Below are 22,274 nucleotides of genomic sequence, written 5' to 3'. Positions count from 1 at the left end.
AAATTGTTTAAACTAAAATCCCCTCATTCTCATTTATGAAAATGTTTCTTAAAAATTTCATTTATGAAAATGTTTTTTAAAAATTTCATTTATGAAAATGTACTAAAGAAAAATAATTGTTTGGAAAGAAAGAAAAGGGTTTATATTATCGTTCAAAATGTTAATTGGATATAAAATGAATTTAAAGAAAGAGCCCCAAATTAAACTGCGAAATCTCGAAGGCCTTCTTTCAGAGGAAGCATCTTCAATTCAAGCTCTGGCGCGAAGCTGCGCTTGCGCCTGAATCTGCACCAGCAACCGAGGGCTCAAGCTGACAGTGAGAGAGACCAGATTGGTGACTTAACATGTCGTCTACGCTACTAGAGGTGACCCGGTCTTCGCACGAGGAGGTGGAGCGACTTGAGCGGCTTGTAGTGAAGGAGCTCCAAAATGAACCTGCTTCCGGCCGGGACCGTTTGCTACAGAGTCACCGAGTCCGCAACATGATCGACACCATCGTGTCCACCACCGACAAGCTCGTACTTTCCTCTCTATGCTTAATATTTTCTGTGATTTCTGTCTGCTGGCGTTGAACATTTGAGGACGTAATGGGGCATGGACGTTTTAGGTTTTAGGCCCTCTTTGGTGGGATTTTTTTGTTTTCTTGTAGGGTGGGCGTCTGCATTTGAATTTTAAAATTTCCAATGACAAGCAAGTTGAAGAATTTCATTTCGCGGCATTTGGGAAGAGATTTATTTGCTTCTATTAGCATACTCTACTATGACTGCGAAAGTTCATATAAAATTTTTCATTTCGCTTGAAAATAATTAATTCTCTCTTCACCACAATTTTGGATTTAAAATGGAATGGAAGGGGAACCATACAAATTAGGATATGCTCCAATTAGGAAGCTTGATGATGGAAGATTGGGCAGTTTTCTTTGAGTTGGGAAAAATGAGTTTTGCAAAATTCATGTTTTGAATAAATTTTTTAATAAGCTAGATGGGTTATTTTGTTTCATTTGTGCTAGTCTCCTTATATTATCGTTGCTTGACGGGCATGCTTTTCTTTAATCTGGACTGAACTCTTTTCTACCCCCTCTCCGCCATTATTGCTTTTGTGTGCAGGTTGAGATTTATGAAGATAAGGATAATGCCAGGAAAGATGAGATTGCGGCACTTGGAGGGCAAACAACTTTAGGAACCAACGTTTTTAGTGCATTTTATGATAGACTGAAAGAGGTCAGTAGCTATGTTTCATTATCTTAGCATCTATCTATTTCAGAATTTATTTAAATATTTCACTTGAATGTGAGCTGGTGAATCTGGAGAAAAGGGATGCAGTTCAAGTGTAGCATTCTATTATTTATTTATTTTAATAAGAGGTAATGTCCTTCATGAAATGAAATGTAAAAAAAATGTAGATGGGTAGCCATAGAAGGCATTTTCTCCCCAATAATTGTCCAAAGAAATTCTTTGCCTAAGAAAGCCCTACTATTTCTTTCAGGCCATATAGGCAACAAAAATGAAGTGACCCACAAAATTTTAACTTCATTTTTAAATGGCTGCGCATCCAATATGAGTGCAGGGTTTCTTTTGAGAGCGTTTGGGAGAGGATTCACCCAATTGAAGTTGCTGAAGATAGTTTTCTAGAAATTACAGGCATGAGGGCTAGTGAGGAGAAGATGTCATTGAGTTTTTTGGCTTGCTTAACATATGTAGCACAAATTAGGGAGAGGCAAAACAATCAATACTGCTTTGACTATTGATACAGCCGAGCAAGAGTTACCAACCAAAGCAAAACTGTGTGCGTGCATGGGTTTTTTCTAGTGCAAAACTGAGAATGTTTGCTTCAAAGAACATGATGGGAACCGAGTATCTAGAAGTTCCCTAGAATCTTTTCAATGATGTTTACCAACTTTGGCCTTTTGAAGAGGGACATGGAGTAAGTGGAGGTTCGGAAAGATGGCTTGAGTGAGAGCGAGTCTACTGTCAACCTGCATTAAAGAGGGGTGTTGTTTTGCCTTCAACCTTGCTAGTATCAAGTTTTGAAAGGAGACTTTGTGAGGTAAGAGCTAGTCTACTGTCAGCCTGCCTTAAAGAGGGGTGTTGTTTTGCCTTTCAAGCTTGCAAGTATCAAGTTTCAAAAGGAGGCCTTGTGAGGGTTGTCATGAGAGGCAAGCCAAGGCGGGAAGAGGGCCATTCCTCTACGCTACTGCTAATGTAGGTAGCAATTGATTTTAGGCTGTCTTTTGGAAAATTTATGTTAAGGAGTGTGGTTTTGGATAGGTTAGATTTCAGACTCGATGCTTCCTTAATTTTTTTGGATAATGTTGAAAGGTTTTGGTTTTTTTTTAATTCAGCTGGAGAGAAGCATATCATTAATTTAGGAAGTGATAAATGAAACCTTCAACATACACTGCTTGAGAACCTCAAGAGAATCAGCCGTAATATAAGAAAAAAGAAAAAAAAGGAAAACCTTACCTGTACCTCTAGAGGCAAAGATTTTTCCTCTTTGCTTGACGTTGGTAGTTATAGAGAGGTTTGTATTTAAGATGCTTGTGAAAATTCTATTCCTACATTTCTTCCCAAAACCTTTTGAAGTTAGGTCTAGCTTGGACGACCAACTGGAAAGTTCATTGATATTCCTATGCTTGCTCAACTGTAGAGGCACGTTTCTTAGAAAACTTAGTAAATACAATACTCCAATGAATGAAGAAAATATAATTTTGTGTTCACTAGTAAATCTGAATTATTATTTCAAAGTCAAATTACTTTGTGCGCAGATTCGTGAATACCATAGAAGGCATCCAGCTGCACGGGTTGTTGATGTTAATGAGGAGGATGGTCTACTCAAAGAGGAACCACAAATTGAGTTCAGTGGAGAGGTCTCTCTGTTTCTTCTCTTACCTTGAATTTGCATAGAATTGCTCGACTTCAGTTCTTTCATGGTGAAACCTGTATTTTCGTGAAATTGATCTACTGCCTCATTGCAGGCCATGTATGGAAACATGCTCCAAGTCCAATCATGAAAACAAACCTCATGCTTGCATTTTCATGTTTTTATGGTGTCATAATTAGATTTTGAGTATGACACAATGCATTCTTATCAAAGAAGAGCCTTTTCTATTGCCTAGTGATTGGGAGCTTAAGTCTTTATTTTCTAATTTTTTGTATTAATGCAATGTACAAATTTGCCTCATCTGGCAAAGGTAAATTCACCCTTGAGAATTCACTTTGGTCATAATAACCAAAAGTTGTTTTTTGATGTTATTAGGTCTTATTCTTTTGTATTGGGGTCTTTTCTTGTAGAATAGTTGGTTGGGCTCCTTTTTTTGGGCTGCCACTTTTCGTTGGCCTCATCTTTTGCTGGTTCTCATGTTTGTCTGGCCTTTTCTTGGCTTTCTTGCATTTCTTCATTTTAATGAAAGGTTGTTTTTGGAATACAAAACTGTTAGTGGTAATAATAAGATCTCATAATTTATTTCTTAGCCTTAAACCGCTTATCTTTTTCTAAGAGAATAAATTTCAGTCTTTGAGATTAAGCAATGCTTAGTTATGGGCTTGTGTTAACTAGTGGGGGTCATCTTGAGAGAGCTCCTTTTGGTGGGTTAATTGTTGATTCAAATCTTATTTTGGTTCCTAAAGTTCCATACTTCATTGATTTTTATTATTTTACTTTTAAATGTTTATCTCTTGTTCTTGAACTTCAAGTAAATATCTACTTTGTTCCTTGCAGCTAAATTTTGTATTACAATTTAATAGAAATTTTATATGCACTATATGAAAATTTTGTTCTAAGTTACACATAAGTTTGATATCCAATTTGAAAAATAGCTGATGTATGGTTTATGTTAAATATAATATCAAAATGTAAAAAATGTGTGAACAAGAATCAAATGAGTATTTATGAATTTTAAGGACTAAAAAGTTGTGAGGACCAAAACAATGTAAATGTGAAAGTTCAAGGTTGGTAATAGAATTTCCAATATTGTTTTGTTACATGCATGAATGAAATTGGAAATTCTAACTCCCTTTATGTATAATCTGCATGTGTATCAATATTTCCCGTTTCATTTATTGACTTGTTTATGTTTTAGGAAGCATTTGGACGGTATCTTGACTTGCACGAACTCTACAACCAGTATATTAATTCGAAATTTGGAGAGGCCATCGAGTACTCTTCTTACCTGGATGTTTTTTCACAGCCCCAGAAAATCTCTCGCAAACTAAAGAATTCAAGGTAAGCAGATCAAAGTTCTTTCTCAAATAGGATAGTTCCTTTCATTGATGATTTTTTTTAAAGTAAATAAATGGTGTCTTATTTTGAGTTCTAATATCTACTTTATACAGACAATACAGGGAATACTTGGAGAATCTTCTTGCTTATCTCACTTACTTTTTCCAGCGTACAGAGCCCTTACAAGATCTTGATCGTATATTCTCAAAGGTTATTATATGATAGTGTTTTCTTTCCCAATTTTAACATTCAATTATCAATTATGCATTATGCTGGCTTACTTCTCGGAACTGGATCTTAATTGGCTTTTTTCATTATGGTTTTCTGCATGCAAAAATTTTAATCATTTGAAAGCGTGCTGTTCGAAGGCTATCCATTGTATGCATGTTTGCATAGAACTTTAGGCTTGCATCTTTCTAAAGACGATTTTGATTATGTGAGGGTCTTTTGATAGGTTGAATCTGAATTTGAAGAGCAATGGATTACCGGTACAATTGAAGGATGGGAGAACACTGTGGAAGATAATGGCCATGATCCTGCCCAGCTTAGTCTTATTGATCTTGACTATTATAGCTCAGTAGAAGAGCTGGTGGAGCTAGGTCCTGAGAGATTGAAGGAGGTAAGAAGTGATATCTGATGCCATATTATATATGTTGTGGTAGTTCTAAATATGGCATTACTGCACTACGGCTTTTATTATTTTTTATTTTTTTATTTTTTTATTTTTTTATTTTTTTATAAGAAATAATGAGGAAAAAATTCTTCCAAAAGAACAGGAAACATCTTCAGGGCCGGGGGTGGACGGCTTTCTTTTTCTTTGTTCTTCATTGTTATATCATTGTGTGGCAGGGGTTGGCAGCATTGGGGCTGAAGACTGGTGGTACAGTTCAGCAGCGTGCAGAGAGGCTTTTCCTCACTAAGGTAGTATTTTACTGCCTTTTTGCCCAAAATAGGACATCAATGTTGTGAACCTACAATATAAGCATACTGGCATGGTTCACGTGTGTATAAGTAATTTTAACGAGGAATTAATTTCTTAGGTCCTGCGTTGTGCTATCAGCACAACTGCTTGTCGAGCCATTTTCTCTGTGCTTATGTTTTTAATAAAATTTTGTTTCTTGTAAAAAGGAAACAGCGCATTGTTGAAAGTTTATGGTGGTAGCACATACACATAGTATGATGTTCGTAGTATAGCAAAAACCTTTTTCTTTCCTGTCTTTTAGATTAGTTTGTGTGCTGATTTTCTTTACAAGATATTTGCCTTCTCTTTTCATTTCTTTAATGGAAAGTTTCACTTATCGATTAAAAAAGAATGGACAGCAAAGTATGATTTTAAGGCTAGATTGCAATAGGATGACCAACGTATAGTTTAAACCATGAATTTGTTATGGTTATGTGTCCTTCCATTACCAAGGAAGATTGGGTCTTGTTTTAGTGCGGTCATCAATATGCTTGGATTTTCCAATATATTACTTGCTGATTAGTATTTTTGTTTCTGAAATAAACCTATCCCCCTTTATGCTAGTTATGTTCTATGTGATAAGAATATTTATCTCATTATCCTCGAGCATTGACTGGTAGGAAACATCAGACAGTTTTATTTTCTGAGATGTCATATAATCTTACACCACTGTTTTTTTTTTCAATGCTTGGAATCTTATTTTATTAATTTTACAGTTCATTTGACACCCCTATTCTTTGCAGCATACACCTCTTCAATTGTTGGACAAAAAACACTTTGCAAAACCGTCCCGGCAATCATTTCAGAATGGGGCAGCTGCAGCTTCACTACACAATGAAAATTTGAAACAAGTTGCTCTGATGGAAGCAAAAATTGAAAAATTGTGCGATCTTCTGGATGAGGTTAGCTTTTGAGAATGATCAAAATATCCCTTTGTTTACTTGTAATTTCCATAATGTATATATTCCAAAAGTAATAATTTTGGGATAATTTGTTTTATTTGTGGTCACTTTCAGACTATCGACAGAACCAAAGACAACATTGTTAAGAAGCAAGCCTTAACATATGAGGAAATTGAAGCAGAACGTGAGGAGGTGAGGAAACAGTAGTTTGTTTTATGTCCTTTCGAGACCCCCCCTTATTTCTCTCCCTTAAGCTATTTTGGGATAAATTTTTGGAATACATTATTTATATCTAAGATAGTTACCCTGCATGTCATCCACAGAAGTTTTGTCTGCCTGGAGAAGTGTCCGTTTGACAGTGTCATGGATATTTGTATCAGAAATTTATTTAAAAGTTTGCACATATGCATCCCAATCTGGCTTTATGGTCTACTGATTTCAAATACTAGTTAGAACCTTATCAAGGTCACCAAATTTACTTCTTGATGGTGAATGGCCTGCACTAATAGCGATGGTTTATTATGTGGGTTCGAGATCTTTTGTATCTATGCAAGTTTGTTAATGCCCGGTTGGCAACTGAGCTTTTAAGAAACCGTGCATCATTTACTTAAATCTTTTGAATATTTAATATAGCCTTCTGATGCGTCAATTCTGGCAGGAAGAGACGCAAGCTGAGTCTGAAAGTGATGATGACGAGCAGCAAATTTATAATCCGCTCAAGCTCCCAATGGGTTGGGATGGGAAACCCATACCTTACTGGCTCTACAAGCTTCATGGCCTTGGTCAGGTAAATCATTACCTCCACGAAAGCCCAAGCCCTGTAGCAGGGGAAAGGAAATATAGCATATTAGGTGTTTAATAGTTATGTGCCCACTTACTAAGCAGTCACTGTACTTAATTCTTCTCTGGATTTGACTTTATTTACTGGTATCTAGTTTGTTTGTCTTTTCAAGCCAATATGTTGATGCATGTTTGAAAGTGAAATATGATATGATATCGCTTAGAACATAACTTCCTACAGCGAAGTCTCAAGCCATTACATTGTGGAGATCATAGTTGCACTTGTTATTTCCATAAACTAAATTGTTCAACAGCATGCTGTGGTTGCTTTTGTTTTCAACTTTTTGAAGTTCACGTTGAAAGATTTGCTTGAGAATGTGATAAATTTGTGCAACAGGAATTCAAATGCGAGATATGCGGGAACTATAGTTATTGGGGTCGTAGAGCTTTTGAGCGACATTTCAAGGAATGGCGTCATCAGCATGGAATGCGTTGCCTTGGTATTCCAAATACAAAGAACTTCAATGAAATCACATCAATTGAGGTAGGTCTTTGCTACTACTTTGACCTCCCTATCTGTGAGCGTTTATTATTATTATTATTATTTTTTCTTTTTTCTTTTTTCTTTTTGGTAAGGATCTGCACTTTTCATTGATAAATTAAAATGCACTGTAAAGGAAACTCAACCAAGGAGGGAGCTTACAAATATGTGGCCAATTGTTATTACTAATGAAAGAATCCAACTGTAATGAGTAGAAAGGGTAGACAAGAGGAGCTGATATTTTATTTTTTTAGAATTTATATTCACTTATGGGATCTTACAGGAGGCAAAAGACTTGTGGAAAAGAATTCAAGAACGACAAGGAGTTAGCAAGTGGCGACCAGATCTGGAAGAAGAATACGAAGATAAGGAGGGTAACATTTACAATAAGAAGACATATACAGATCTGCAACGCCAGGGGTTGATATAAGAATCATGGACTTCTTTCTTATCGGTAACTTCCATCTGAATTTCTCTCCACTCAAAACTGACTCCTGAGTTCCATGTCAACCACCTGTGGAAGAAAGGAAGATATATCCTTCTCTTGCTTCCTTATTGTATGGTTTAGTAAATGGGTTATTTCCAAATCTTTCTTTTTTAGGTTCCTATTATGGATAGATGGTCGTTGAGGTTTGGGAGAAGCACTTGGTCATGTTGATTGAATGGAGATTATGAAATGCTCTAGCCAATTTTATTCGTAGTCAGATTGTAATGCATTTTTGGAAGCTAAATTTGAGAAATCACGTTCTATTCTGATTTAGAAATGAGCTGAGATTATTTTTCTGTATTATTTGAAGTTCCTTTTATGAATTCGACATGAATGTCGCCATCTATCTTTTTGCTTATTTCAATTACATAGAAAATGAGGAAGTGCTGAAAACGTTGCTTTCATCAGCTTTCCTCGCTCCTCGTTTGTTTTTGAACGGTGATTGCGAATCCTTTCTCTGACCACCCCCGCTCAGATGCTGACACGTCACTTTTGTTTAGGATTTCAGTTCCTATAATTTATTATTGGCGCTTCTATCTGGCTTTTATGTACGACTCTCTGTACAGGATTCCAATCTACTCTGATCTTATTAAATTGCATTACAATTCTCTTCTATTTATTGACAACATAAGAAACAAATGGGGTTTTATTTAATTTTAATTGCTAAACTTTAAAGATTTAGTGTGGATTTCCAACAACGATTTAGAAATAAGATACTGAGAGAGATTTCCAATCTCTAACAGAAACTGAAATTCAAAATTTAAGAGGTAAAAAAGAAATTAAAAAGAAAAAAAAAAGGTATCTATTTACAACAGTGATTTTATCACATTTTGCAGCTCAATTTCCAACAAGTAAAGCCCTTCGGTGTCAAAAAGGAGGGAAGTAGAAGAGGATGGGTCAACAACATTCAGCTAATCAGCTAGCTATTGAGAAAGAAGAGAGTACAAAATTTACATCAACGCCCTAAACCAGAACCCCAGCTAATCAATATGTAGCCTAACCTTTATTATTAAGCCTTTAGGTTTTGAAATAGAACCAAAAAAAAAAAAAAAAAAAAAAAAACTGAAGAACTTTCCTTTCCTTTTTTGCTGTTGGCTGCAAGCAGTGCAAATTGAGTAGTATAAGGTAGATGAGGAGAATGGGTTAGCATCTTTGAGATGAAACAATGACTGATGACTGTTAATGTGTATCCTATTGCCCTAATTCATGAACTTCCGACAGTTTGGCGCTTTACATAGACACGGGACTTTGAATTCATCGGGTTCATCGGGATCGAACAAGTAATCATACCTACCAAACCAAACAACAACACTTTCATTTAGAATCATTCAAACTCCATGCGAGAGCAAGTGCGTGAGCATGTGCCTGTGTGTGTGTGTGAGATAAATATAGAGAAAGATAGAGAAAGAGAGAGACGTTAGCTCCTCGCCAGCAGGGACATTAGCCTTCGCAATGAGTACAATCCGACTTTCATCATCCCCCACACTCATGATCCTTGCGTAGCAGTTGGGCATACACTGCACAAACAATTCGAGACAGCCATCAGTAAACAAAACTTCAAGCATCAGCCACTTCTAGCAAAACTTGATGGTTAACTTCTGCAAACGACTTACTGAATGGTTGATCAAGCGTGCTATATTTCCTTTGTCGGTGGCATCGACAACTACTTCTTCGCTAATCTTAAAAAGCTGTCAGATATATCACAAACAGTGTAAGTTGATATGCTGTTATCAAAATGATGTCTAAATATTTACAGATGTTTGAATTAACATTTTATCTAGCCTACACTTGTGAAGCTTGGATTATAAAAACTAGAAGAACAGTTCATATAGAAACTTAGGTTTGTGTAATCATTTGTATAACTCTCCGTGGAGCTTGAAAGTTAACTTCATGTTCATGTGACTCGAACTTCTAAGATTCCGTGTGATATCCACATGGTTCTAAAAAATAAAACTTATAAACACTAGTCCTACCAATAAGTTTCTTTTCAAAATCTTGAATTTGGCTAAGAAATCTTTTTTTCTTTTCCCCTCGTGGTGGTTGTGGTTGTTGTCTTCTCATAATAGTGTGATTAATAGCATTAAGTTCAAATTTGAAAAAAAAAAAAAAAAGAAAAAAAAGGTAAGAGTCTAACATACATAGCAGTCTTTGCCCGCCGATCTGTACCGCGCCTCCCTCAGGTCAGCAATAGTGCGCCTCACTTGTTCGCCACGATATTCAAGAACCTGTGAACAAGACGGTTGAACATCAGTTCAAACCACTTATTAAACATGATCGCTCCCATCACACATCAAAAGAGAAAATTGAGTTCCAATACAGTTGATCAAATCGACTTTTAGTATGCAAAAACTTCCCAATATCTATTAATTTTTACATTGTTTCTCACGTTATGATCACATTGAGCATGTCAATTACATCTCATAAGGAATAATGTTCAGTAGCTGGTGACAAGCAATAACTCATCATGAAGTGCAATAGCATAGCATAACAAAAAGACATCCAATTTACATGGCTCTATACCATTTCTCCTTCTTGAATGTTTCTACGTGCGANAGAAAAAAAAAAGGTATCTATTTACAACAGTGATTTTATCACATTTTGCAGCTCAATTTCCAACAAGTAAAGCCCTTCGGTGTCAAAAAGGAGGGAAGTAGAAGAGGATGGGTCAACAACATTCAGCTAATCAGCTAGCTATTGAGAAAGAAGAGAGTACAAAATTTACATCAACGCCCTAAACCAGAACCCCAGCTAATCAATATGTAGCCTAACCTTTATTATTAAGCCTTTAGGTTTNTGATTAATAGCATTAAGTTCAAATTTGAAAAAAAAAAAAAAAAGAAAAAAAAGGTAAGAGTCTAACATACATAGCAGTCTTTGCCCGCCGATCTGTACCGCGCCTCCCTCAGGTCAGCAATAGTGCGCCTCACTTGTTCGCCACGATATTCAAGAACCTGTGAACAAGACGGTTGAACATCAGTTCAAACCACTTATTAAACATGATCGCTCCCATCACACATCAAAAGAGAAAATTGAGTTCCAATACAGTTGATCAAATCGACTTTTAGTATGCAAAAACTTCCCAATATCTATTAATTTTTACATTGTTTCTCACGTTATGATCACATTGAGCATGTCAATTACATCTCATAAGGAATAATGTTCAGTAGCTGGTGACAAGCAATAACTCATCATGAAGTGCAATAGCATAGCATAACAAAAAGACATCCAATTTACATGGCTCTATACCATTTCTCCTTCTTGAATGTTTCTACGTGCGAAAAGCCCCCATCCATGTATACCAGATCTACCGAAGCATACCCGGTCATTCTCCGTTCTCTGGAATTTCACGCCACACATGAGAAGAAAATCAGATACCAAACAAGGAAACATCATTTGTAGAAGAAAATGGAAGGAACTACCTGTAAGTGGTGCAATCGATCCCGAAATGAGGAAAATATCTTTGGTTCCTCAACCATCGGTAACTGTAAGGCAACAGCGAAGTAAACTTTATCTCGTTCTAAATGGAAGGGGGTCGGACAAATTCTGTATATACTTTAAATAAGGAAGAACTTTACGCTGAATGTATTAAGACTTTGTAATGCTTGTAAGGGATGACGGCGTGGCCCCATCACTTTGTGTATAACCGTTTCCTCTACCGTTCTCTAGTGGCCACAAAAGTAGAAGAAAGATTATTAAGGCAAATGTGGTGGGTCATATAANAAAAAAAAAAAAAAAAAAAAAAAAAAAAACTGAAGAACTTTCCTTTCCTTTTTTGCTGTTGGCTGCAAGCAGTGCAAATTGAGTAGTATAAGGTAGATGAGGAGAATGGGTTAGCATCTTTGAGATGAAACAATGACTGATGACTGTTAATGTGTATCCTATTGCCCTAATTCATGAACTTCCGACAGTTTGGCGCTTTACATAGACACGGGACTTTGAATTCATCGGGTTCATCGGGATCGAACAAGTAATCATACCTACCAAACCAAACAACAACACTTTCATTTAGAATCATTCAAACTCCATGCGAGAGCAAGTGCGTGAGCATGTGCCTGTGTGTGTGTGTGAGATAAATATAGAGAAAGATAGAGAAAGAGAGAGACGTTAGCTCCTCGCCAGCAGGGACATTAGCCTTCGCAATGAGTACAATCCGACTTTCATCATCCCCCACACTCATGATCCTTGCGTAGCAGTTGGGCATACACTGCACAAACAATTCGAGACAGCCATCAGTAAACAAAACTTCAAGCATCAGCCACTTCTAGCAAAACTTGATGGTTAACTTCTGCAAACGACTTACTGAATGGTTGATCAAGCGTGCTATATTTCCTTTGTCGGTGGCATCGACAACTACTTCTTCGCTAATCTTAAAAAGCTGTCAGATATATCACAAACAGTGTAAGTTGATATGCTGTTATCAAAATGATGTCTAAATATTTACAGATGTTTGAATTAACATTTTATCTAGCCTACACTTGTGAAGCTTGGATTATAAAAACTAGAAGAACAGTTCATATAGAAACTTAGGTTTGTGTAATCATTTGTATAACTCTCCGTGGAGCTTGAAAGTTAACTTCATGTTCATGTGACTCGAACTTCTAAGATTCCGTGTGATATCCACATGGTTCTAAAAAATAAAACTTATAAACACTAGTCCTACCAATAAGTTTCTTTTCAAAATCTTGAATTTGGCTAAGAAATCTTTTTTTCTTTTCCCCTCGTGGTGGTTGTGGTTGTTGTCTTCTCATAATAGTGTGATTAATAGCATTAAGTTCAAATTTGAAAAAAAAAAAAAAAAGAAAAAAAAGGTAAGAGTCTAACATACATAGCAGTCTTTGCCCGCCGATCTGTACCGCGCCTCCCTCAGGTCAGCAATAGTGCGCCTCACTTGTTCGCCACGATATTCAAGAACCTGTGAACAAGACGGTTGAACATCAGTTCAAACCACTTATTAAACATGATCGCTCCCATCACACATCAAAAGAGAAAATTGAGTTCCAATACAGTTGATCAAATCGACTTTTAGTATGCAAAAACTTCCCAATATCTATTAATTTTTACATTGTTTCTCACGTTATGATCACATTGAGCATGTCAATTACATCTCATAAGGAATAATGTTCAGTAGCTGGTGACAAGCAATAACTCATCATGAAGTGCAATAGCATAGCATAACAAAAAGACATCCAATTTACATGGCTCTATACCATTTCTCCTTCTTGAATGTTTCTACGTGCGAAAAGCCCCCATCCATGTATACCAGATCTACCGAAGCATACCCGGTCATTCTCCGTTCTCTGGAATTTCACGCCACACATGAGAAGAAAATCAGATACCAAACAAGGAAACATCATTTGTAGAAGAAAATGGAAGGAACTACCTGTAAGTGGTGCAATCGATCCCGAAATGAGGAAAATATCTTTGGTTCCTCAACCATCGGTAACTGTAAGGCAACAGCGAAGTAAACTTTATCTCGTTCTAAATGGAAGGGGGTCGGACAAATTCTGTATATACTTTAAATAAGGAAGAACTTTACGCTGAATGTATTAAGACTTTGTAATGCTTGTAAGGGATGACGGCGTGGCCCCATCACTTTGTGTATAACCGTTTCCTCTACCGTTCTCTAGTGGCCACAAAAGTAGAAGAAAGATTATTAAGGCAAATGTGGTGGGTCATATAAATAACTATATACTAAACTTTCAATCTGCACAAAGTTTTCACCTTTACAATTATTTTAACTAGAACCAACTTTATACTATACTTTTTTCGTTTCATTTCGTCTACGATTTCAGTCTCCATATCTCATCCCGAGGACTACGCACCATTTCATTATCACAACCGCTATAAGTTGGCTCAAGGAATACAAGTCGCAAAATAAAAAAACTCAAGCAATCTAAGAGTAAATTAGATATGCAAAACATGGACTACCTTCTTCACACTGGTTGATCTTTTATAAACTTGACACCTTGCAGCAGAAAATGGCTCAAGCTCAGAAGTTTCAGATACTGCTTCTATTTCCTTTCTGCTAGATGAAATTAACCTCGAACCAGCTCTCTTCTTATTTTGAAGAAGGCTTTTAGTAGAAAATACACCAAGAGGAGTCTGTACGATAAGAACGGTATCCGGATTGGGAGCCCTAAATCAAGGTGAGATGAAAAATTACTAGAGTAAAATGTGATCAGAAACCAAGCATCATGTGAAAACAACATAAGATGTTTCAAACAAACCCAAATTAGAAAGCAATACCTATGATAAGCACAATAAGATACCATTTTCGTGACTTGTCTACCATTCTTCTCCAGGCAGTGCAACTGCAAGAACACAAACTATTAGTATTAGACATCTAGTCTTGCTAAAACATTACTATTAGTAGGATTGGGCATAAGGCTTTGTTTCAAATATTGATTCAATTTACATAAACTTAAACTCGGAAACGAGAATCATAAATGGTTTGTAAAGCTGTAACTCGATGAATTAACAGCTTCATGCATAAACTTTTAACACCTAAAGAACAGCAAGAGAAGATGCATGCAAATACATCGAAAGAATGCTATAAAACAAAAAGAAGATGATGCTTTTAGATCAATTAGCAGCATACAACTCAGAAAATGAAAATAAATTTCCATCAACACAAGCTCAGGCATATGAAGATTGAACAGTAGCATCCATTTACATGTTAAAGAAAAACAGTAACTGTGACAATAAAGAATACCTCCATGCAATAGCCTGCTCTTGATGCACACATAGCATGGTAGTAAGTAGAGCACTTGCAGCATTGCATGCATGAACCGTGAATTTGCTTACAGATCACACAAATCTGGAATTCATGAAGACGAGTATTTAGTGAAGATTAGGAAAAGTAAAGGAAAATCAAAAGCTTCGCAAGAACAGCGCAAAACACCACTAAAAAGTATAGACATTGAACCTTTACAAAAGAATTTGATGGGATACTCAAGATACCAAGAGCAGGTTCCATTTTCTCATCACTTGCAAAGGAGACTTCAGGCCTAAACCAAGCACAGGTAACATGAACCCATAATGTATCGACGTCTGTGGGCTTCAAGGCACCCCCTACACAATATAAAAATGATCAGCAGCAGGGTAAAGATATCACTTATGATTCAATACTGAAAAGAAAAATGCACATGATTTGTGCAGGCCGTCAAAAGATCTATTGCAAGTGATATCCAGATAATCAAAAAACTATTCAGCGAAATGATCAGCCAGGATACTTGTGGAGATGAGATTTCGAGAGACTTGAAATAAATCGCAAGAGAAGAACTATATTATAGAGAACTTATCTAGCTTAATGCCAAATGTAAAGAGAATAATTACAGCAAACAAATTCATAACTTATTTGATCCACAAAATGAAGAAAACAAAACCTTTTACTGGACAGAGGCAACATTCCCGCTTAACATCAGGAGTTTCACACACTTTACAGACCCAAGATGTTAAATCCCGAACATTTCTAGCTCCATAGCATTCTTGATGAACTGCTATTTGACATCTGATACATTTTTTTCCACACCGAAAAAAAAGAATCAGTGATAATATATTTACAGAAACAGACTTGTTTTGGAACAAAGAGATCCAAGAAAACAAGTTATTCCAGAAGTCTCTTATAAAAAAAGTTATTGCAGAAGTCAGAACAAACATGCAATATTTAAAATGAAAGGGAATACCTGCTACTGAAATTTCAGTAGACAGGCACTTAATCTCAAAGGATATAAAAACCATGCAGAGGTTAAAGGGCTAGACCAAATATAAAAAATATTTAATATCAACCTACCAAATTGCCAAATTTCAGAGATGTAATTCAGAAAGAATGGGGCTTTCGGCCTGAATAATATTGTGTTTGATACAGGTAATGAGACAGATAATCATCTTTTTACAATACCTGTTGCAGATAATAATCTTATTGTAGTCCCAGTCTTCAACCCATCTACAGACAGCACATCTTTCTGTCGTCCATTTTGCATAAACAGGTTCATATTTCTCTGAGACAGCAAGAATGACAAAGTTAGTTTGGGTTATCAAAACTTGGAAGGCTAATGTAGCGCTAAACGCACTATTTTCCGCAGCAAAGAATATTACATCTCAAAAAGAGGAGCAAATGAAAATTCAGGTATACCCTGCAAAAAAGCGAGCAACTTTTGTCTTCGTTCTTTCATGGAAGGCCGTTTAGGATGCTTGACAGAAGCAGCACTTGCATGGTACTCGGCTAATTGCAGCATCTGCAAGGACAAGTAATATAATATTAGATTTTAATCTATGATAGAAGGAAATGATTTTGAAGACTTGGGACCTCCAAAAATGGGTTTCAGAAGTAAAAATGCAAGCACAATGCAGCTATTGGTAAATAAAGCTAAACTAGGAAAGAATGCAACTTCATTACAACGTATCTGACCATATGGATGTTATCAATGAAATCTCAATACAAGGTCTTTTGGATCCTCCAGTTTGAAGTGTGTGGCTTTCTATTTGTTAGGAATGAAATGACTGAGGAGTTCGTTCCCCATCTACCGTTTAGGGAGAAGAGAGGTTTTGTGCAGCTAGGGGCCTGTGCTGTGTTTAGGGTGAGAGAAGGACCCTCGTGATGCTTGGTCCTTGTTAGGTTTAATGTTTCTCTTGGGGCATTCGAGATGAGNTTTTTTTTTTTTTTTTTTTTTTTTTTTTTTTTTTTTTTTTTTTTTTTTTTTTTTTTTTTTTTTTTTTTTGTAGTGAAGTTCCTTAGATGCCCGTGAATTCTTTTATTTTTTCTCAATGAAAGTTCTGTTCTTCATTAAAAAAAAAAAAAAAAAAAAAAAAAAAANAAAAAAAAAAAAAAAAAAAAAAAAAAAAAAAAAAAAAAAAAAAAAAAAAAAAAAAAAAAAAAAAGAGATTTCCATACAAGTATTCTTTCAACTGTACTGGTATGAATTTGTTATTTAGAAGACTATGGTCCCCTGAAAATCATAAGAGAGGCCATAAGCAATATGCATGAATGAAATGAAGAAGGGCACTTACCCATTGTTCTAGGGGCAGCATGGAACCTTTTACCCTCACACTGGTCTTCCAATTCCTCGACTTAGATCCAGTATGCCGTTCCCACTCGCTAAGTGCTTGTTTTTCTGTCCCGCAAGAACCACACTTGCACACAACTCTGCAAAGAAACACAAAAGTGAACTAGCATCAACAGCATTAACATATACCTCACCTTCTTAACCCCCAACCGCACTGAAAAAAGTAGAAGAAAAAAGGGGGGAAAACATAACAAAAGGAAGGACTAGATTGAGTCAATATAAGCTTACAAGTGAAGGCTTGGAAAATAAGTGCCTTCCACACCATTGCAGAGCACATTAACTTTGTTAGAATGAACCGTTCGTTCATTATCCGTGTTCCCTCTATAAGCAAAAATAACAATCATCAGAAGTTATTAATAGCAGAACTTATCTACTTCAGTATTACAGAACTAATACAAAGTAAAATAGTTGAACCAAGTAATAATATAACCAAAAGATAATTTACAAAAAGAATAAATAAATGCTAAGCTGAATTACTTGACTTTGGGTCGTGATTTTTCTGAATCTGATAGCTCAAAATCAAATTTTACTTTGCATGTAGGGCAGAAATAATCAGTACTTCCAAGATCCTGAAAGAACAAAAATTACTTAGATGAGGGAAAAGAGAGAGAGAGAGAGAGAGCATGATGAACAAACCTTGAACAGGTTGCTTGAAATTTTGTCACACGCTGCATGCACCCATACTTTACAACCATCACAACGAACCTATCACATACAGGGTTTGGGAGATAAACAAAATTGCCTTCATCTTTAAGAACAATGATAAAAGTCAAAACCATAGTTCGCTAGCATGTTCACGTACCCAACTACCACTATCTGAATGATTCCAAATCTTTTTGCATATGCCGCAATAATGTTTTGAATTCGTTAACTGAAGAAAATGGTAAATTTTAATTTTAGCACGAAGAAACCACAACATGGTACAGATTTGAATTTAATAGCAATATTGCCGGTAGAAAGTTCGAGTCAAAAGAAATTCTTCCAAGGAAGGCATGTTATACATACCCTTGTGCATGATTTACATAAAAATTGACTTCCAGGATGTGAAGCCTTCATTTTCTTCACCAATTTTACAGGAAGTGTTTGGCCACAACCCTCACAATGCCGTCCATCTTTCTTTGCATATATTTCCTGCGTATAGTAATCAACTTGTTGAAGTACAACGGTGGGGAGCAAACTCATTTATTCAATCACCAATTTATCTACTTGCAAATAGAATATATCTTTCATAGAACAAATGAAAAAGGAGTGGCTAGACGCCTACAAAAGCCAAAAGACCTGCTAAAAATTCCTCCAATCAATAACAACCAAAAGACAAATCACAATTACAAAAACTTCGATGAAGACAACTTCAATTAGTGGAAGCCAAAACAATGTTACCCAAACAAAACTATAATCCTTGTTTACTCCTGGAAAGATTACAATTGCGAGATCCCACATTGGTTAGAGAGGGAAATGAAGCATTCTTTATAAGGGTGTGGAAACCTCTCTCTAACATACGTGTTTTAAAACCTTGAGGGGAAGCCTGAAAAGGAAAGTCCAAAGAGGACAATATTTGTTAGGAGTGGGCTTGAGCTGTTACAACAATCTTCCCAAATTTTCCAAAGGATGGATTGGATTAAACCTAATTAGATCAAAGGATCCAGGCTTTTACTAGAGATTATTTCCACAAAAAGCTACTTCAGACCTTCACATATTGAGGGAAGGCACAGCCTGCTGGTCCCTCCCAAATTCTCTGAAGAATTTATGCATGACAAAAGAGCTCACCAAATTCCTAAAACAGCTAGAAAGCCAACGGAAGATAACCCAATTTGCTTGAAAGGGACAAACAAGTATCACTCAAGAATTTTGGTCAGCAAGCTCTTCTACTTCTATACCTTACTCTCTTGCTTTCCACGAAGATGACATCTTTTGGGCAGTACCAACCTCCACTCGATATTGGGTTATCTTTCCTTCTCTGTCTCCCCGCACCCCCCCCATTAAAAAAAAGAACAAAAACTGTGCTTGCATCGTTGCTTACTATGTTCGGTCTCTCATGATGGATCTAGTTTCATGGAGGACTACAGAACAAACAGCTAAATAGATTTTTCCATAACATTTACGTTCTTCTTCAAGGTTGCATCTTTTCTCACGCTTGAAAACAGAGTATTATTACATAAATGAAGTATCTGCCTTCGAAAATTTATAAATAAAAAATGCAAGTTATGTATTGGTTCCTCTCTATACTCTCTAAACCTACTTCACGATGCACATATATGAAACAGAAGCATTACGCCAGAAATCAACCAGCCAAACTGTAGAGCTTAAGAGAAGATCCGAAGTTAACACAAACATTTAGTGGAGTATTCTACTGGGTGGGGGTTTCTTACATCGGATGTTTCTTGCTAATAATAAAGGAAAGAACGCAGTAAATGAAAGAAAATAAAATAGCAGTACCTTAATCCAGCTAGTCCACTTAGGAGGAGAGTGGCAATCAGGATCCTGGTTAGAACCAGTAGCTTCCTGAGTCCCTCGGAAAAGGAATTCATCAGCAATCGTATTTCCAGCTGCCATATTAATATCTGCAATCAATTTCTCTGTAAAACCACGTTCTGCAAGAAATGCTTCCTCTATTGCAATCTGGAACTCGTTAGGTTTGAATCTATCCAATTCTGGCTGTCCTTGGAACCTAGAACATGAAAATTTTGACTGAGTATGGAGTTCAGTTCATATGAAATGTTGTAAACAGTAACTGAAAACCTATACCTGTCTACAAAATCCATAAATGGAAAGATCATCCCTCGCCTCACCCATGCATAATCCTGCTCATGATCATTGAAATTTTCACAAAAGAGAGTCACATTCTTCTATAAATAGAAACAAAGGGACTATAACGGTGGTTTCAATTAAAAGAAAACTTGTAAATAGTTATAGCCATACCCTTTGATTTTCGTTCCCTGAATACCCAAAGAACATAATGCAAGCTGCATCTGCAACACAAGCTCTCAAAACTAGTTCAGGTGCCTGAGTTATAGGATCGATGACAATGGCAGGCCAAAAGGGCTCTTTCCTCCCTGTCTTTGCCCATACAATATCACCTGAATAGAAGTCTTCAGGTCCATATAAACCATCCTTGGGTTTAGTCTCCTTTGGACTTGCATCTTCACCAACTACATCAACTGGGAACTTCTCATCTTCAACAACAGTCTCGTGAACGGAAGTTAGTGAACTACGAGAGCTGGAATACTTCCTGAAATCGAAATTCTTGAACTCCATACCCGCTTGTTCATCTTCCTCCTCTTCACAAAATGCTGGGCACTTCACGAACTTGAGACCCAATTTCTCACCGTTCTGTACTTTCTTGGCGGTCCCATTACAAATTCTAGGAGTCTTGAAACTGAATTTCTCCTTTTTACACTTGAATTCCTCATCGAAACTGTAATCGCGCAAGCTAGTCTTGCTGTCTTTCTTCCAATTCTCGATAACAGAATCGTTGAATCGAGAAGGAAGAACCTGAACCCGTCCTCTGGAAGTTCTCACGAGGGGCGGTCGTGGGACCTCGGCCGGCCGTTTCGTAGCTTCCCTTGCTAATGATTCTCGGCTGTTCGACTTGGACTCCATTTCCATGGCGGAACATGATATCTGGGTAGCCCACGACGGCGTAATCCCCTTGTTGTTGGTGCCGAGAATGTGGTGAAGATTCAGAGGGATTATTCCAGCGGCAACCTCGCCGAGAAGATGAAGTGGGTAATAACCATTTAGCTTTCTCTTCTTCCTGGCGGCGGAGGTTTCGTCGTCTTCAGCAAGCGAGTCGGCGAGTTTACACCGTTTGAGATTCGGCATTTGGGATTTGAGATTGCGTTTGATTATCATTTTGTCCGAATGATAAACAAAATTTCAGTTCATAAAACTGCAACCCCTTAATGGTAATTGGAGGTTTACATTTAAGAGTAAAAACCCAAGTCGCGAAATTCACATAAAACCCTTTTTCCCCTCAAATTGGGGCGAGAACAGAGCAATGGAAAAACAATTGAACAGTGAAATAGCACTCGAAAAGGACGGGGGAAAGAGAAACGAAAATCCGACACCAAAATCAAAGGAGGGAAATTGGGCTGTTCGCGAAGAGAGAAAAGAAACGAAGCAATCGAATTCCCAGAGGATGAATGAATAGGGATCTGTTCGAGGGGGAGGGAAGGAAACACCCTTTCTCTTTCTCTTTCTCTTTCTCTCTCTCTCTCTCTCTCTCTCTCTAACTGGGTCAGAGCATAGAAGGCAGAAGGGGAGAGAGAAAGAGAGGTAATATTTAATAATAATTACTCATTCTAATCGAAAATAAATTATCCTCTGTTTCTTTTTGGGTTGTCAAATATAATGGTTTTGGAGGCAGAAAAACAACACAATCCATATGAGAAGAGAGAGAAATAGGGATCGGCGTTGGTTTGGTTCCAAATTTTGCAATTTGGGGTGAAGGGGTTTCCCTCTGCCTCAACCATCGCGCTTTTCCTTTTCCTTTTCCTTTTCTTCACTTCTCTTATAGTCTTTGAACCACCATTATGTACTTCGTTTTTTGTTTCGACGCAGAATGTGGAGTCGGAGAGAGAGAGAGAGAGTGTGTGTGTGTCACGGTGCCTACCAACGCTTCATCTAATCTCCAAAAATCAAAACTTTGCCACCTTTCTTTTCTTCCTTTTTTTCTTATGTGCTGCGCAGCCAAACTGCTCAAACACACCAAATCAAGTCAACCAACTTTAATGGATAGCTTCATGGATGAATCACTATGTGGGTTACGGAGAGCTGGCAGAGAGAGAGAGAGAAAGACAGGAACTTGATGGTGTCTGCAATGGGAGAGACTGGAATTGAGAATTTCCCACCATTTTCTTTCAAGGGTATTCTCGTATTATTGTGTTTATTAAACCCTTTAATGGAGTTGACCCTCCAAAAGAAACTACTCTTTATTCCTTGGGGGGGAAAAATCAGCAAAAATTGCTTCTTTCTGTGCCCCTGTTTTGAACATGATAGTTTGCTAAAAACAATTGAAGCAAGGAGGTTAAATTTGGGAAGAGAATGAAAATGTAGGAGAGGTTAAAAAACGACGGCGTTTTCTTTCTTTCTTTCTGTGCTGTCGTTCTGAAACAACTTAGTTCCAATGTCGATGTCGGATCACGTGAAGTAAGCATGAAAAATAAGAACACATCACATGAACCTTCACTTCACTCAATGGTTTCGGTGTCTTCTTGTTTTTGTGTAGTTTTGTAGTTTTCTTGAAAATCCAGAGACCCTTCGAAGGGAACAAGAAGATGAAAGGAGAATCCTTTTCATTTTCTTCCCACAAATTCGTATT

The 22,274-nt window shown here is 36.9% G+C and overlaps 3 protein-coding genes across 4 annotated transcripts; 1 reads left to right on the top strand and 2 right to left on the bottom strand.

Annotated features, from left to right (window-relative positions):
• The first annotated feature begins 179 nt into the window (after nt 1-179).
• LOC111801630 (splicing factor SF3a60 homolog) lies at nt 180-8,282 on the top strand. Of its 2 annotated transcripts, XM_023685686.1 has the most exons (13): nt 180-518; nt 1,107-1,220; nt 2,765-2,866; nt 4,079-4,221; nt 4,332-4,428; nt 4,673-4,837; nt 5,068-5,139; nt 5,923-6,081; nt 6,196-6,273; nt 6,740-6,868; nt 7,259-7,405; nt 7,686-7,856; nt 8,004-8,282. In XM_023685686.1, the coding sequence occupies exons 1-12, from the start codon at nt 345-347 to the stop codon at nt 7,830-7,832; spliced, it is 1,527 nt and encodes a 508-aa protein (XP_023541454.1). In that variant the 5' UTR covers nt 180-344; the 3' UTR covers nt 7,833-7,856; nt 8,004-8,282. The 2 variants fall into 2 exon arrangements, with proteins under 2 accessions (XP_023541454.1, XP_023541453.1); XM_023685685.1 differs by having other exon boundaries at nt 7,686-8,282.
• A 425-nt stretch (nt 8,283-8,707) lies between these two features.
• Nucleotides 8,708-11,569, bottom strand: LOC111801632 (histone-lysine N-methyltransferase ATX4-like). Its single transcript, XM_023685688.1, has 7 exons — nt 11,465-11,569; nt 11,309-11,371; nt 11,136-11,225; nt 10,754-10,840; nt 9,503-9,577; nt 9,306-9,406; nt 8,708-9,179 (listed from the first exon to the last, which is right to left on the bottom strand). Exons 1-7 carry the CDS (start codon nt 11,516-11,518, stop codon nt 9,089-9,091), a joined length of 561 nt encoding a protein of 186 aa, XP_023541456.1. The 5' UTR covers nt 11,519-11,569; the 3' UTR covers nt 8,708-9,088.
• Nucleotides 11,570-11,609: 40 nt separating this feature from the next.
• On the bottom strand, nt 11,610-21,416 carry LOC111801629 (histone-lysine N-methyltransferase ATX4-like). Its single transcript, XM_023685684.1, has 23 exons — nt 19,874-21,416; nt 19,700-19,755; nt 19,391-19,622; nt 17,960-18,085; nt 17,757-17,825; nt 17,591-17,659; nt 17,432-17,523; nt 17,183-17,275; nt 16,899-17,034; nt 16,024-16,126; nt 15,790-15,889; nt 15,275-15,399; nt 14,815-14,960; nt 14,602-14,706; nt 14,136-14,200; nt 13,818-14,025; nt 13,426-13,512; nt 13,270-13,332; nt 13,097-13,186; nt 12,715-12,801; nt 12,190-12,264; nt 11,993-12,093; nt 11,610-11,866 (listed from the first exon to the last, which is right to left on the bottom strand). The coding sequence occupies exons 1-23, from the start codon at nt 20,804-20,806 to the stop codon at nt 11,776-11,778; spliced, it is 3,252 nt and encodes a 1,083-aa protein (XP_023541452.1). The 5' UTR covers nt 20,807-21,416; the 3' UTR covers nt 11,610-11,775.
• Nucleotides 21,417-22,274: the final 858 nt, after the last annotated feature.

Source organism: Cucurbita pepo, chromosome LG09, assembly GCF_002806865.2.
Source record: "Cucurbita pepo subsp. pepo cultivar mu-cu-16 chromosome LG09, ASM280686v2, whole genome shotgun sequence".
Classification (NCBI taxonomy): domain Eukaryota; kingdom Viridiplantae; phylum Streptophyta; class Magnoliopsida; order Cucurbitales; family Cucurbitaceae; genus Cucurbita; species Cucurbita pepo.
The sequence above is the reverse complement of the archived record's forward strand: the minus strand, read 5'-3'. Positions and strand labels throughout refer to the sequence as shown.